The sequence below is a fragment of the Mus caroli genome, chromosome 7, assembly GCF_900094665.2.
Source record: "Mus caroli chromosome 7, CAROLI_EIJ_v1.1, whole genome shotgun sequence".
NCBI lineage: Eukaryota > Metazoa > Chordata > Mammalia > Rodentia > Muridae > Mus > Mus caroli.
The window spans coordinates 90,162,475-90,179,178 of record NC_034576.1 but is presented as its reverse complement, the minus strand read 5'-3'; the positions used below and the strand labels follow the sequence as shown (position 1 = coordinate 90,179,178).

The window sequence follows — 16,704 nt, the reverse complement described above, 5'->3', positions numbered from 1 at the left end:
TGTAGACCAGGCTGGCCTCGAACTCAGAAATCCGCCTGCCTCTGCCTCCCGAGTGCTGGGATTAAAGGCGTGCGCCACCACGCCCGGCTGCATGTGGCTCTTTGTGTGGGGTTTGGAGCTCACAAACTTCAGGTCAAGAGGCTTGTGTGGCAAATTGCTTTTACCCACTGAGTAATAGCTAAGGTTCTATAAAGCCTTTTTTTATATGTCAAGATTATGTTTACTCTTCTTCAAAAGTTGTGTGTGTGTGTGTGTGTGTGTGTGTATGCTTGTGTCTCTGTGTACATATACCATATGTGCACAAGTACCTGCAGATACCAGAGGAGGGTGTTGGATTCCTTGGAAATAGAGTTACAAGCAATTGTGACACACTCAGTGTGGGTACTGGGAACATAACTTTGGTCCTCTGGAGGAGTAGAAGTCCTTTTAGCCACAAAATTATCTCTCTAGCCCTGCATTATTTTCTCTCTTTGGTTCTTATACTTTTGTACTTTTACTTTTGCACTAAATTGTACTAAATTTTGTACTAAATTATAATTTTGTAAAAATTTTAATCAAAATTGAAGTTATAAAGCATAATGACTCAATCTTTGTTCTTTTTATTCATAACTGTTTTGGCTTTTCATTGTGTTTTTGCTTTCTCCTTACTTCCAAATAATTTGTAGTGTTAGAGTCTCTGATTCTATAAGGAACATTATTAACATTTTAATAGAAATTACATAGAATCTATGAATTAATATGTGACTCAATTCAAGGAAATAATCTAAGAAAATGATTGAAAAAGTAGACATTATTAAAATTTAAATACTTTCCTCCAGGAAAGTTTGAAAGAATAAGAACACAAGCCACAGATTGGGAGAAAACACTTTCAAAAGATATAAAGTCCTAACAAAGGACTCTTACTAAAACTATTCAAATCATACTTAAACAAATAGTTCAAAAATTATCTGATTATAAGAGGAAAAGATCTTAAAATAGATTTTACAAAAGAGGATTTATAATAATTAAGTATATGAAATGTTTCATATTCTGTATCATGAAATGTAATAAATATCTGATGGAATGGCAGAAATCCAGAATATAGCACATCAGATGTTGACAAAGATATGGAGAAACTGGAACTCTGCTTTACTGATGGTGGAATGGCCTCTTTGGAAGGTAAAATTTAACTTCCTTTACTCTCACACTTATCCAAACTACTTAAAAAACTTAATATCCACAAATATATAATAATATATATATATATATATATATATATATATATACATAGAAGACAAAGACAGATTCAAAGGCAGATTCAAACAGACAGACAATATTTTAGAGCAACTTTATTCATAATGGCCAAAAGTTGGAAGCAACCTGGATGTAGGCAGATGATAACCTATAGTTTATCCAGGAAATAAACTATCAGTCCACTATGAAATGAAATGATTCATCCAGTGATAAAAATACAAGGAAAGAATGTAAATTTACGTGATGTAGTGGATAATACAAATGAGAAAGCCAGTGCACTCTATTGTTATAACTACTTGACATCTGAAAAGAAAATGGGAAATCTATGTAGATAGAAAAAAGCTAGTTTCAGCCATTTTGATTTGTATTTCCCTGAAGACTAAGTTTTTTTTTTATTCTATGAATGTCAGAATTTATTAAATATCTGTATATTCAAAAGGTTTAGCAAGTTCAATGACAGCATTTTGTCATAGTGTCTTACCTATCTTGGGAATCTGGTGAATATAGATGCAATTACTATTTCTATTTTTCTTTAGATATTTTCTTTATTTTTGTTGCAAATTTTATCCCTTTTCCCCATTTTCCCTCTGAAACTCCCCCTATTCCATCCCACCTCCCCTTGGCCACTAACCCACCCATTCTCCCTTCCCTGTCCTGGCATTCCCCTACACTGGGGCATCGAACCTTCATAAGACCAAGGGCATCTGCTTTCACTGATGTTCCACAAGGCCATCCTCTGCTACATATGTGGCTGGAGACATGAGTCCCTCCATGTGTGCCCTTTGGTTGGTGGTTTAGTCCCTGGGAGCTCTGGGGCTACTGGTTGGTTCACATTGTTATTCCTTTTATGGAGCTGCAAACCCCTTCAGCTCCTTGTGTCCTTTCTCTAGCTCCTTCATTGGGGACCCTGTGCTCAGTCCAATGGATGGCTATGAGCATCAACTTCAGTATTTGTCAGGCACTGGCAGAACCTCTCAGGAGAGAGCTATATCAGGCTCCTGTCAGTAAGCACTTGTTGGCATTCACAATAGTGTCTGGGTTTGGTAACTGTATATGGGATGGATCCCCATGTGGGACAGTTACTGGATGACCTTTACTTCAGTTTCTGCCCCAAGCTTTGTTTCTGTATTTCTTTCAATGGCTATTTTGTTCCCCCTTTTAAGAAGGACTGACATATCCACACTGTGGTCTTCTTTCTTCTTGAGCTTCATGTGGTCTGTGAATTATATCTTGAATATTCTGGTCTAATACCCTCTTATCAGTGAGTGCATACCATGTGTGTTATTTTGTGATTGGGTTACCTTACTCTGGATGATATTTTCTAGTTCCATCCATTTGTTTAAGAATTTCATGAATTCATCATTTTTAATAGCTGAGAAGTACTCCATTGTGTAAATTTACCTAATGTACCATATTTCTGTATACACTCCTTTGTTGAATGACATCTGGGTTCTTTAGGCTCTTAGATATTATAAACAAGGCTGTTATGAACATAGTGGAGCATGTGTCCTAATTACATGTTGGAGCATCTTCTAGATATATGCCCAGGAGTGGTATTGCTGGATCCTCAGTAAGTACTATATCCAATTTTCTGAGTAATCACCAAACTGATTTCCAGAGTGGTTGTACCAGTTGGCAATCCTACAAGCACTGGAGGAGTGCTCCTCTTTCATCACATCCTGACCAGCATCTGCTGTCACCTGAGTTTTTGATCTTAGCCATTCTGACTGGTGTGAGGTAGAATCTCAGGTTTGTTTTGATAGCATTTCTCTGATGACTAAGGATGTTGAACATTTCTTTATGTGCTTCTCAGCCACTTGATATTCCTTGGTTGAGAAATCTTTGTTTAGCTCTGTACCCCATTTTTAATAGGGTTATTTGATTCTCTAGAGTCTAACTTCTTGAGTTCTTTGTATATATTGAATATTAGCCTTCTACCAGACATAAGGCTGGTAAAGATCTTTTCCCAATCTGTTGGGTTGTCATTTTGTCCTATTGACAGTGTTCTTTGCCTTATACAAGCTTTGCAATTTTATGAGGTTCCATTTGTCAATTCTTGATCTTAGAGCATAAGCTATAAGTGTTCTGTTCAGGAAATTTTCCCCTGTGCCTATGTGCTTGAGACTCTTCACCACTTTCTTTTCTTATAGTTTCAGTGATTTGTGTTTTATGTGGAGGTCCTTGATCCACTTGGACTTGAACATTGTACAAAGAGATAAGAAAGGTTTGATTTGCATTTTTCTACATGCTGACTGCCAGTTGAACCAGCACTAAGGATGTTTTTAAGTGCTTTTCAGCTATTAGAGATTCCGTTGTTTGAGAATTGTGCTTACCTCTGTATATCATTTTTAAAATGGACTATTTAGTTTCCTGGTGTCTAATTTCTTGAGTTCTTTTTATATTTTAAATATTAGTCCTCTGTTGGATGTACATTGAATAAAGTTCTTTCTCCATTGTTTAGGCTGCTGTTTAGTCCTATTGGTGGTATCCTTAGCCTTGCTGAAGGTTATCAGTTTCATGAGGTCCCCACTTATTAATTGTTGATTATAGAGCCTGAGCCATTGGTGTTCTGTTCTGGAATATCTCCTGTGCCAATGTATTCAAGAAACTTCCCAACTTTTTTTTCTATTATATTTGGTATTTGTGGTTTTATGTTAAGGTCTTTTATCCAGTTGAACTTGAGTTTTGTGTGAGGTGATAAATGTGGTTCTATTTGCATTCTTCTACATGTAGACATCCAGTTAGAATAGTACCATTTGTTGAAGAATCTTTCTTTTTTCCCACTGTATGGTTTTGGCTTCTTTGTTAAAAGTCTAGTGTCCAGCCAGGCTTGGTGGCCCATGCCTTTAATCCCAGCACTTGGGAAGCAGAGGCAGGCAGATTTCTGAGATCAAGGCCAGCCTGGTCTACAAAGTGAGTTCCAGGACAGCCAAGGCTATACAGAGAAACTCTGTCTCGAAACAAACAAACAAACAAACAAACAAAGTCTAGTGTCCTTAGGTTTGTGGGTTTATTTCTGGGTTTTCAATTTGATTCCATTTTACACCCATCAGAATGGAACAGATCAAGTGACGGCATATGATGGACAGAATTTGGAGCAAGAGGAAGACTCCTCCATTGCTTGTCGAAGTGCAAACTTGTACAACCACTTTGGAAATCAGTTTGATGGTTTATCGGAAAACTGATAATAGTTCTACCCCAAAACTCAACTATACCACTCCTGGGCATATACCCAAAAGATGCCTTACTATACCACTAGACTCTTTCTCAATTATGTTCATAGCTGTTTTATTTGTAATAGCCAGAAATTGCAAACAACTTAAATGTCCTTAACTGAAGAATAGAAAAAGAAAATTTGGTACATCTAAACAATGTAATTCAGCTATTAAAAACAGAGACATCATGAAATTTGCAGACAAATGGATGGACCTAGAAAATATTATCCTGAGTGAGGTAACTGAGACATGGCATTCACTCACTTATGAGTGTCATTAGCCATAAAGTACAGGATAACTATGCCAAAATCCACAGTCTCATAGAAACTAGTAGGAGAGCACATGGGAGGATGCTTGAATTTCATACAGAAGAGTAAATAAAATGGACATTGGAGGTGGAATGAAGAAGGGATCTGGATGAGAGGGGATTGAGGGTCAGTGAGATTGGGGATCAGGTGTGGGGAGATGGGGTTGGGTGGGAGATGGTTGAGAGAGAGAACGGAAATTGGTAGAGATCATCTCTGGACTATTTGGAGACATGGGACAGTGGAGACTGCCAGGAATCTATGGGGGTATCCATTGCTGAGAACCCCTAGTATCACGGGACATAGAGACTGAAGTGTCCACCTCCTATAGTGAGGTAGAACTTCCAGTGGAGGAAGGAGGATATCAACTCACCCACAATACCTTTGACCCAAAATCTGTTCTGCCTACAAGATGCACAGGGAAAAAAATAAAGGCAGAGATTGAGGTAATATTCCAATGATTGATCCAACTTGAGACCAATACAATGAGAGAAAGCTAATCTCTGACACGATTAATGATACTCAGCAATGTTTGCAGACAGAAGCCTATCATAATTCTGCTGAATGGCTTCATTCAGCAGCTGATGGAAACATGCAGAGTCCCAGCAGGAGGACATTGAGGAGTCTTGTGGAAGAGTGTGGGATATAAGTGAGTGAGCAAGAGGAGTCGGGAATACCACAAGAATACCTACAGAGTTAACTAACCTGGGCTCATGGGGCTCACAGAGACTGAACCACCAACCAAAAAAACATGCAGAGGCTGGACCTAGGACCCTTCTGCACCCATGCTGCAAATTGATGTCCCACAGTAGGCAGGTACCCAAGTGGGGTTCTTCCCCTTCTCTAAGGATTCATGAGGGAGAGATGGGGAATAGAGAAGAGAGGGGATCTGCAACTAGGAGGTAACATGAATAAATCAGTTAATGGGGGAAAATGTATCATATCAGAGAGAGGAGAAACATGAACTTTCAGAACACTGAGTATGCTCAGAACAATGAAAATGTTCATTATGATACTGTAATCATGGATACTTATTACTATTTACATACTTAAACCTATAACATATTATGTAGAAATATTCAAGATTAAAACTTAAAGTTTACATTTGCTAACTTGAGATGAATCAAGATAAAATGACACAGATGTAAAGTCTATTCTTCTATACAATTTATATTATCAATATAAATAATACTTGTCAAATATATCTTGACCTAGAATCATATTTTAAAATGAAAATTTCACATTTTTAATATTCATTTTTATGTAATACAATGTTACCTTTAAGCCTGGAATAAGTCTCCTTATTTTAAACTTTACAAATTAACTTATTTACTATTATAAGAAAATCAGTATGAGCTTACATCTAGCATTTGGAAACTTAATGCAAAATGCCACAAGAAACACCTATGCTCTGTAACTGCCCTCACAACTCTCTTCTAACTCTCACAAAAGAGGCACTAACATAAATAACTAGAAAATCATCAAATAAGATCATTATAGGTGACAACATACAGAACAACACAATCAACTCTTTCTACCTTGGTAAAATATACAATTCTAATAAAATAGTGCTATTTAGCTCTCTCACCTGAGAAAATACAGATAGTTATGCCACATGTGATGTGTAGAGTCTTGCTTTTATCCAACAATCTTCTTGTTCTCCTGCTAGGGACCTAAATAAAAATTATTTACTACAGTAAAAATAATACAACCTGTCAAAATATGGTTAAAAATGTTCACTATAGCATTGATCATAGCATGAAAAATATTGATAATTCAACACGTCTCCTAGTCAAAAGTGAGAGAACTGTGGCATAACTAGTCTCTGAAGCCTTTCAAATGAATGTGAAAAGATGTTATTTACTTGAAAAACACCTGAAAAACATAAACTGTTAGATGAAAAAGTTAGAAACTACACTGTGATTCCACAAAATGTCACTGTACATAAATGTCTATGCTGACATTTGTCCCCAACTGTCATGAGCGGTTGTTCTGTTGGACCACAGTCAGGGGAAACTTTCTGATAACCTGGTATATATATATATATATATAAAATGTTTAAATTTGATAGAATATAGGATATCCTTTGTGCTGCAAAGACCTAAGGTTATTTTTAAGTAAGACCAATGGGATCTGTGGTTTTAAATGTCGGCTTGATCTTGTAGAAAATTAAATGTCAAGGATTTTTGAATATCTGTGCTTCATACTGGGCAACAACTCTTTAAGACCTATTACCTACTGAGAAACATGGGAGGGAACGTTTCACTTTCTGGCACTTATAGTGCCTCTCTTCATGCCAAGCCAATGGCCAGTAGAGAGATCAAATCCTAGCATTTAACAATAGTAGTCAACCTAGGGAATGTTATTTCCATAAATGACTGAAAAAATAAAGTGTTTCCAAATATAATTACCTTAGAAAACTAAAAAGATGTTGATTCAGTAAATCAGCATTACACACTGCAAAGATCACTAAAACCTCTGAAAACATAATTATCTATCCATGAATCCCTCATTATTTTAGTAAAAAAGCAAAACATACATACAAACATGAGCATGCTCACATGTACAGAAAGCACCAATTAAAGAAAAAAATGCAGTTTTTTTTAATGACAAACTAGTTCTCTTTCTTGTCCCTCTCATTTTACTAAAACAACAACAACAACAACAAACATTTGAATTGAGGATCACTATTCAATACAGTCATCTATTTAAGCCTTTTGCATAGCTCACAAGGGGTCATGTGTGTTAAGCAATTGGAAATTGCAAACAGTAGCAATCATTTTGAACAATACCAAAGAACACGGTCCTCTGGTTTGCTCACCTGGATTTTCTAAATACAACACCAATCTCAATGAGGTCTGATACAGTAGAGAATCTCTAAGAGCTGGAATTAGCTCTGCCACTCATGTATAGCTGATCTTGGCTTGGTCATACTTTCCATACCCCAGGTTCTCAAGCTTAAATTGAACCAGTAGTGTCTGATTGTAGAGTTGTAGTTAGGAGTCATCATAGCACTGAACATAGTACCTGTAAGCATGGTGGATGATACATCTGTGATCCTCTTCCCTGGTCTAGTTTACAGAATAGTTTTCTGACCACTTTTAAAGGTAACATATCCCTTACCACCACTGAGAAGAGATATTCTAAATAAAACCAGTTCATAAAAATGGAACAACTAATATGTGATTATTACACTAGATCCTGCCATAGAAATTCATGAATAAGATTTTCTTTTCTGTACCTTCTGTGATCCTCGAAGATAAGCCAGGACTGTCCGGCACATAGGTAAAAGGATGAGGCTGCAGTTGAGGTTCAGGACAGATGCAGATGCTCTGCTTAAGCACAATCCTAGCTGAACAAATAAGGCAAGGGTCAAAACAGTGTCAAGTACAAAGGAAAAGCAGCCTGTATCTGAAGTTGTATGTGTCACCTTGCTCGCTAAGGACCATGTTAAATGCCAATTCCTTCAAGAATGCTGTAGAGTTTCTTTGATCTTACCAAACCTCCGAAATGTGGAGAGCCTTGCTGCAAGCAATCGCCATTATAAGATGGTGCTGGCCTCCACTGTGCCTAACTAGTAAACAAGCCTTGTACGCAGGTGCAAGAGTGAACTCACTCCTAGTCACTACCCATCTTGGGGGCGTAGTAGTGGGGTGATGGGCGAGGAACAAATCAGGAGCTGACACGCCATATCAGGTGCTGAAACGCCATGGCTGAGGGCTATATAAGCAACTCCATTTTCTGGGGTTGGGGTCTTTCCTCTTGAAGAAGCAATAAAGCTGATTCCGGTTGTCCCGAGTGTGTTCTTGCCGGTGGGGACAAAAGCTCGGGATACCCAAACAATTTCTTTCTACTCTCAATAGCCTTAAAACTTATTTTTCTCCATTTTGCTAGTGATATAATCACCTTAATATACTTTTCCATTTCAGGGTCAATTTCTTATACAATCCTAGCTGGAAGATGCTTAAGATCTCATCGAAGTGTGTTCTATACATCCACAATCAAGTTGCACAGAAATTTGTATTCACTGACAAGCTCAGAAGAGTTCAAAAAGAAACTGGATTTGTGTTCTTACCTCTCTCTGATGTTTTCTCCATTTCTGCCCAGCCTACTCATTCTCACACACTTGTCTTCAAGGTCTTTACCCTGTAGTTTAATTTCACTACAGCTTCATCTTAAAACTCTATTCCCCTTGAGTGTTTCCCTGGTCTGAGGATTGGAAATATCCCAATGTTACTAGGACTTCCATTGCTTTTGTACTTTCCTATCATGTGTTCAGCACTCTTCTATTATCACTTCTTTTTAAATTTTATTTTATTTTAAAATGACAAACAAGTACTCTACACATTCATTAGCTAAACTGTGAAGCATTACTATGAACACACAGTATAGAAAAAAATCAAACCAGACTAACATCACTTCCTAATTAGCATCAACACTTTCCATTTTTTGGCACTAAGATCACTTGCAATTCCACTATTATCAGTATTGTAAAACATACAATATGTTACTGACTTGGGAATTCCACACTGTTTAACTGGCCATCAGAACTTGTCCCTCCCATTTACACTTCAACTAGTATTTTCCTGCCCTTGGCCACCACTGCAAGTCCCTGGCAGTCATTATTCTACTCTCTGTGTGGATTGAACTATTGTTAAAATTGAAATGTAAATAACATCAGGATAGTTGTCTTCTGCGTATAACTCACTTAGCTAAGCACATCCAGCTCATAATGTTGTTACAAATTAGTAATTTGACAAAAGACCATGTCTAGTAAAACTGTGATTCACAAGTTTAAATATATAAGTTATTTTGTCATTTTAGTGTGCTTTGCTTTAGCTTTTTTTTTTAGGAAATCCATTTCCATTTGATCACTGTTAAAATACTTTTCATGTTTGAATAAAGAATTATACAAAATAAATCCTATAATCATATGTGAAGATACCTTGTCTATCTTTACTGGTCATGTAGAGTTTGACCACTTTATATTTATTTATATTAACTCCTAGAACATAAGGAAATAATTATTGTTAATAATATCTCTTCTATATCCGAGAAAAAAGTGCCATCCTGCTATTAATATTTTACACAACGAAAACAACCACCAGCTTGGAAGTTACAGAACTAAAATGCCAGAACTAAATGAACTTAAGGATGCTGCTTCAAGCACCATTGTACAGCACAGAAGGAAATAGCAGGCAGTAAATACTTTGATGACAGATCAATGGAAATCAGGAGTAACTTATTTTACAAAACTGCCCTAAATAAATCTTCCCTCCCAATAGCTCTTCCATAAGATGGTCCTTGTTTTTGTTCATTTTTAAAAAAAATGTTATTTTTATTAGATATTTTCTTCATTTACATCTCAAATGCTCTCCCCTTTCCTTGTTTTTGTTCTTAACCATTAGAGAAGCCTGAGATTCAAATACTGTAGTTATACTAGAGAAAGCCACCAGAATGTGTCAGGAAGTGTTGTTATTTGTCTAGAAGGGATTTAGAATAGTTCTCTGAATGGAACTCAATGTGAAGGAGAGGAGCCCTGTCTTTTCTAAAGACAGAGAAAGCCACTGGGGCTAAATCTCAGTGAGGGTCTGACCCCTACCTTGGGCTCAATGCTCAGACATCTGTCCTGAGCTGGTTTTTAAATCCTCTGCCAACAAGAGGACAGGATATTTTACTAGTGCTTTTCCTCAGGAAAATGATAGTGACATGTGGCCAAATATTGGCAAGAACTCACTGACTCTTGGGTCAATGGGAAAATAGTCAATGAGCATGGCTGCAAGGGAAGCGACTCTCTTCACATCCATGATATTGTGTACCTGCACCTGAGAGCTTAGGTGGCCCACACATACTTCATGACCATGGGTTATGAAGTCAAAATTAATGGAGATTCATAAGGTGTGGAGAAGTCTACACCTTACATAGAAGATAAAGGATTTAAAACAAAAGGTTCTAAAGAAGGTACCGTATTATCCAATATTCAGGAAGTGAATGATGAAAGGTTGTGAGTTCAGCCTGAGCTACAACTGAGACTCTTTTTCAAAACACAAGGCAAACATGTTCCTCTTTGTTACTATCACTCATATATTTGTGACACTTCAAACCTGAATAAAATGTTAACTATTGATGAAACTGTTCTTTGTTTTCAACTTCATTTTTCCACTTACCAGGGTTTGTATTCCACATCTGGTCATGGACTCACAGCCTATAAAGATTTTTTCTTTCTTTTTCATTTTTATTAGATATTTTCTTTATTTACATTTCAAAATTTCAAATGGTATACCCTTTCCTACTTTGAATCCCCTATCCGCACCCCTCTACTCCCCAATCCACTCACTCTAATTCATGCTCCTGGCACTGCCCTATAATGGGGCATAGAACCTTCACAGGACCTAGGGTGTCTCCTCCCATTGATGACCGACTAGGCTATCCTCTGCTAAATATACAGTTAGAGCCACAAGTTCCACCATGTGTTTTCTTTGATTGGTGGTTTAGTTTCAAAGAGCTCTGGGAGTGCTGGTTAGTTCATATTGATATTCCTCCCATAGGGTTTCAAATCCCTTCACCTCCTTGGGTACTTTCTCTACCTCCTTCATGGTGCACCTTCTGCTAGGTCCAATGGGTGAATGTGAGCATCAACTTCTGTATTTTCTAGGCACTGGCAGAACCCCTCAGGAGACAGCTATATCATGCTCCTGTCAGCAAGCTCTTGTTGGCATCTGCCATAGTATCTGAGTTTGGTGGCTGTTTATGGGATGGATCTCCACTAGGGCAGTCTCTGGATGGCCGTTCCTTCAGGCTCTGCTCTAAAATTTGTCTCTGTAACTCTTTCCATGGGTATTTTGCTCCCCCTTCTAAGAAGGATTCTGAGCTTCTGGGCTAATATCCCCTTGTCAGTGAGTGCATATCATGTGTGTTCTTTTGTGATTGGGTTACCTCACTTAGGATGATATCCTCCATATCCATCCATTTGTCTAAGAGTTTCATAAATTCATTGTTTTTAATAGCTGAGTAGTATTCAATTGTGTAAATGTACCACATTATCAATATCCATTCCTCAGTTGAGGGACATCTGGGTTCCTTCCAGCATCAGGCTATTATAAATAAGGCTGCTATGAATATATTTGAGTATGTGTCCTTATTACATGTTGGATCATCATCTGGGTATATGCCCAGTAGTGGTATTGTTGGATCTTCCAGTAAAACTATGCCCAATTTTCTGAGGAACTGCCAAACTTATTTCCTGAGTGGTTGTAGCAACTTGCAGTCCCAACAGCAACTGAGGAGTGTTCCTTTTTCTCCACATCCTTGCCAGCATCTGCTGTCACCTGAGTTTTTGATCTTAGCCATTCTGACTGGTATGTGATGGAATCTCAGGGTTGTTTTGATTTGCATTTCCCTGATGATTAAGGATGTTGAACATTTTTTCAGGTGCTTCTCAGCCATTCGGTATTCCTCAGACAAGAATTCTTTGTTTAGTTCCATACCCCATTTTTAATAGGGTTCTTTGATTTTTCTGGAGACCAACTTCTTGAGTTCTTTATATGTATTGGATATTAGCCCCCTATCTGATTTAGAATTGGTAAAGATCTTTTCTCAATCTATTGGTTGCCTTTTGGTCTTATTGACAGTGTCCTTTGCCTTACAGAAGCTTTGCAATTTTATGAGGTCCCATTTGCCGAATCTTGATCTTACAGCACAAGCCATTGGTGTTCTGTTCAGGAATCTATCCCCTGTGCCCATACCTTTGGCTCTTCTCCACTTTCTTCTCTATAACTTTCAGTGTCTCTGGTTTTGTATGTGGAGTTCTTGGAAGGACTTAGACTTGAGATTTGTACAAGGAGATGAGAATGGATCAATTTGCATTCTTCTACATGCTAACCACCAGTTGAGCCAGCACCATTTGTTGAAAATGCTGTTTTGTTTTGTTTCTTCCCCCACTGGATGGTTTTAGCTCCTTTGTCAAAAATCAAGTGACCATAGGTGTGTGGGTTCATTTCGGGGTCTTCAATCCTATTCAATTGATCTACATGTCTGTCACTGAACCAATACTATGCAGTTTTTGTCACAATTGCTCTGAAGTATAGACTGAGGTCAGAGATGGTGATTCCACCAGAGGTTCTTTTATTGTTGAGAATATTTTTTGCTATCCTAGTTTTTTTGGTATTCCAGATGAATTTACAAATTTCACTTTCTAACTCTGTGAAGAATTGGGCTGGAATTTTGATGGAGATTGCACTGAATCTGCAGATTGCTTTCAGCAAGATAGCAATTTTGACTATATTAACCCTGCCAATCCATGAACATGGATGATATTTCCATCTTCTGAGATGTTCTTCAATTTCTTTCTTTAGAAACTTGATGTTCTTATCATACAGCTCTTTCGCTTCCTTAAAGTCACACAAAGGTACTTTACATTATTTGTGACTATTGTGAAGGTTGTTGTTTCCCTAATTTCTTTCTCAGCCTGTTTATCCTTTGTGTAGAAAAAGGCCACTGATTTGTCTGAGTTAATTTGTATCCAGCTACTTCACTGAAGTTGTTTATCAGGTTTAGGAGCTCTCTGGTGGAATTTGGGGGGTCACTCATATATACTATCATATCATCTGCACATAGTGATATTTTGACCTCTTCCTTTCGAATTTGTAACCCTTTGACCTCCTTTTGTTGTCTAATTGATCTGGCTAGGATTTTTAGTACTATATTGAACAGGTAGGAAGAGAGTGGGGAGCCTTGTCTAGTACCTGATTTTAGTGGGGTTGCTTTCAGTTTCTCACTGTTTAGTTTGATGTTGACTACTGGTATGCCATTCTATTGCTTTTATTATGTTTAGATTAGGGCCTTGAATTCCTGATCTTTCCAAGACTTTTATCATGAACAGATGTTGGATTTTGTCAAATGCTACCTCAGCATCTAATAAAATGATCATGTGGTGTTTGTCTTTGTTTGTTTATATGGTGGATTTTGTTGATGGATTTCCATATATTGAACCATCATTGCATCTTTGGGATTATGCCTACTTGATCGTGATTGGTGATCAATTTGATGTGTTCCTGGATTTGGTTTGTGAGAATTTTATTGAGTATTTGTGCATTGATATTCATAAGAAAATTGGTCTGAAGTACTCTTTCTTTGTTGCATTTTTGTGTGGTTTAGGTATCAGAGTAATTGTGGGTTCATAGAATGAATTGAGTAGAGTAACTTGTGCTTCTATTTTGTGGAATAATTTGAGGGGTATTGGAATTTGGTCTTCTCTGAACTTCTTATAGAACTCTGCACTAAAACCATATGATCCTGGGCTTTTTTTTTTTTTTTTTTTTTTTTTTTTTTTTGGTTGGGAGAGTATTAATGACTGTTTCTATGTCTTTAGGGGTTATGGGACTGTTTAGATAGTTAGGCTAATCCTGGCTTTACTTTGGTACCTAGTACCTGTCTAAAAAATTGTTCATTTCATCAAGGTTTTCCAGTTTTGTTGAGTATAGATTTTTGTAGTAGGATCTGATGATTTTTTTTGGATTTCCTCAAATTCTGTTGTAATTGGAAATTAAATGAAATCTCCCTTTTCATTTCGGATTTTCTTAATTAGGATACTGTACCTGTTCACTCTAGATAGTCTGGATAGTGGTTTATCTCATTGATTTTCTCAAAGAAAATTGATTGGTTGATTTTTTTTTTTTGTATAGTTCTTTTTGTTTCCACTTTGTTGATTTCAGCCCTGAGTTTGATTATTTCCCGAAGTCTACTCCTCCTGGGTGAATTTGCTTCCTTTTGTTCTAGAGCTTTTAGGTGTGCTGTCAAGCTGCTAGTGTATGCTATCTCTAGTTTCTTTTTGGAGGCACTCAGAGCTCTGAGGTTTCCTCTTAGGAATGCTTTCATTGTGTCCCATAAGTTTGGGTATGTTGTGGCTTCATTTTCATTAAACTCTAAAAAGTCTTTAATTTCTTTCTTTATTTCTTCATGATCAAGTTATCATTGAGTAGAGTTTTGTTCAGCTTCCATGTCTATGTGTACTTTCTATTATTTATGTTATTATTGAAGATCAGCCTTAGTCAGTGGTGATCTGATAGGGTACATGGGACTATTTCAATATATTTGTATCTGTTTTGTGACCGATTATATGCTCAGTTTTGGAGAAAGTACCATGAGGTTCTGAGAAGAAGGTATATCCTTTTGTTTTAGGATGAAATGTTCTATAGATATCTGTTAAATCCATTTGTTTCATAACTTCTGTTAGTTTCACTATGTCTCTGTTTAGTTTCTGTTTCCAGGATCTGTCCATTGATGAGAGTGGTGTGTTGAAGTCTCCCACTATTATTGTGTGAGGTGTAATGTGTACTTTAAGTTTTAGCAAAGTTTCTTTAATGAATGTGGATATCCTTGCATTTACAGCATAGATGTTCAGAATTGAGAGTTCATCTTGGTAAATTTATCCTTTGCTGAGTAAGAAGTGTCCCTTCTTATCTTTTTTCAGAACTTTAGGTTGAAAGTCAATTTTATTCAATATTAGAATGGAGACTCCAGCATGTTTCTTGGGACCATTTACTTGGAAAAATTATTTTCCATCCTTTTACTCTAAAGTAGTGTCTCTCTTTGTCCCTGAGGTGTGCTTCTTGTATGCAGCAAAAAGTTGGGTCCTGTTTACATAACACGCCTGTTAGTCTATGTCTTTTTATTGGGGAACTGAGTCCATTGATATTAAGAGACATTAAGGAAAATTCACTGTTGCTTCCTGTTAATTTTTTTGTTAGAGTTGGAATTCTGTTCATGTGGCTATCTTCTTTTGTTTTGTTAAAATATTACTTTCTTGCTTTTTCTTGAGCTTAGTTTTCCTCTTTGTGTTAGAGTTTTCCCTTTATTATCTTTTGAAGGGCTGGATTTGTGTAAAGATACAGTGTAAATTTGGTTTTGTCATGGAATACCTTGGTTTCTCCATCTATGGTAAGTGAGAATTTTGCTGGGTATAGTAGCCTGGGCTGGCGATTGTGTTCTCTTAGGGTCTGTATGACATCTGCTGAGAATCTTCTGGCTTTCATAGTCTCTGGGGAGGAGTCAGGTATAATTCTCATAGGTCTGCCTTTCTATGTTACTTTACCTTTTTCCCTTACTGCTTTTTAATATTCTTTCTTTGTTTTGTGCATTTGGCGTTTTGATTATTATGTGATAGAATGAATTTCTTTTCTGGACCAAACTATTTGGAGTTCTGTAGGCTTCTTGTATGTTCATGGGTATCTCTTTCTTTAAGTTGGGGAAGTTTTCTTCTATAATTTTCTTGAAGATATTTACTGGCCCTTTAAGTTGGGAATATTCCTTCTTGTCTATATCTATTATCCTCAGGTTTGGTCTTCTTATTGTGCCCTGGATTTCCTGGATGTTTTGGGTTATGATCATTTTGCATTTCACATTTTCTTTGATTGTTGTGTCAATGTTTTCTATGGTATCTTCTGCACTGAGATTCTCTCTTCTATCTCTTATATTTTGTTGGTTATGCTTGCTTCAATGGCTCTTTACTTCTTTTCTAAGTTTTCTATTTCCAAAGATGTCTTCCTTTGTGATATCTTTTTTGTTTCTAATTCAATTTTTAGATCCTGGGTGGTTTTCTTCAATTCTTTCACCAGTTTGGATATATCCTCCTGTATTTCTTTAAGGAGTTATTTATTTCCTTCTTATAGTCTTCCATCATCATCATGAGAAGTGACTTTAGCTCCATATCTTGATTTTCTCATGTGATTTTGTATTCAGGACTTGCTTTGGTAGGAGAGTTTGGTTCTGATGATGCCAAGTAACCTTGGTTTCTGTTGCTTCTGTTCTTATGCTTGCCTCCTGCCATCTGATTATCTCAAGTGCTCGATACCCTCAATATATCTGATTGGAGCCTGTCCTTCCTGTAATCCCGGTTGAGTCAGAACTCCTCAGAATCCAGCTTTCTCTGTCATCCTGTGATTCCAGGATCC

General features: G+C 37.1%; 1 protein-coding gene across 2 annotated transcripts in view; it reads right to left on the bottom strand.

The window, feature by feature from the left end:
• Nox4 (NADPH oxidase 4) overlaps positions 1 to 16,704 on the bottom strand; it is a 146,400-nt gene that overhangs the window by 90,552 nt on the left and 39,144 nt on the right. Inside the window, exons 3-4 of one of the 2 annotated variants that reach the window (XM_029479267.1) lie at positions 7,995 to 8,101; positions 6,342 to 6,426 (exon numbers count right to left, since the gene is read on the bottom strand). In XM_029479267.1, coding sequence (XP_029335127.1) covers positions 6,342 to 6,426; positions 7,995 to 8,036 — 127 coding nt within the window. In that variant the 5' untranslated portion in view covers positions 8,037 to 8,101. Of the gene's footprint in view, positions 1 to 6,341; positions 6,427 to 7,994; positions 8,106 to 16,704 lie in introns of both variants that reach the window. The other variant, XM_021166295.2, reaches the window with a different exon arrangement.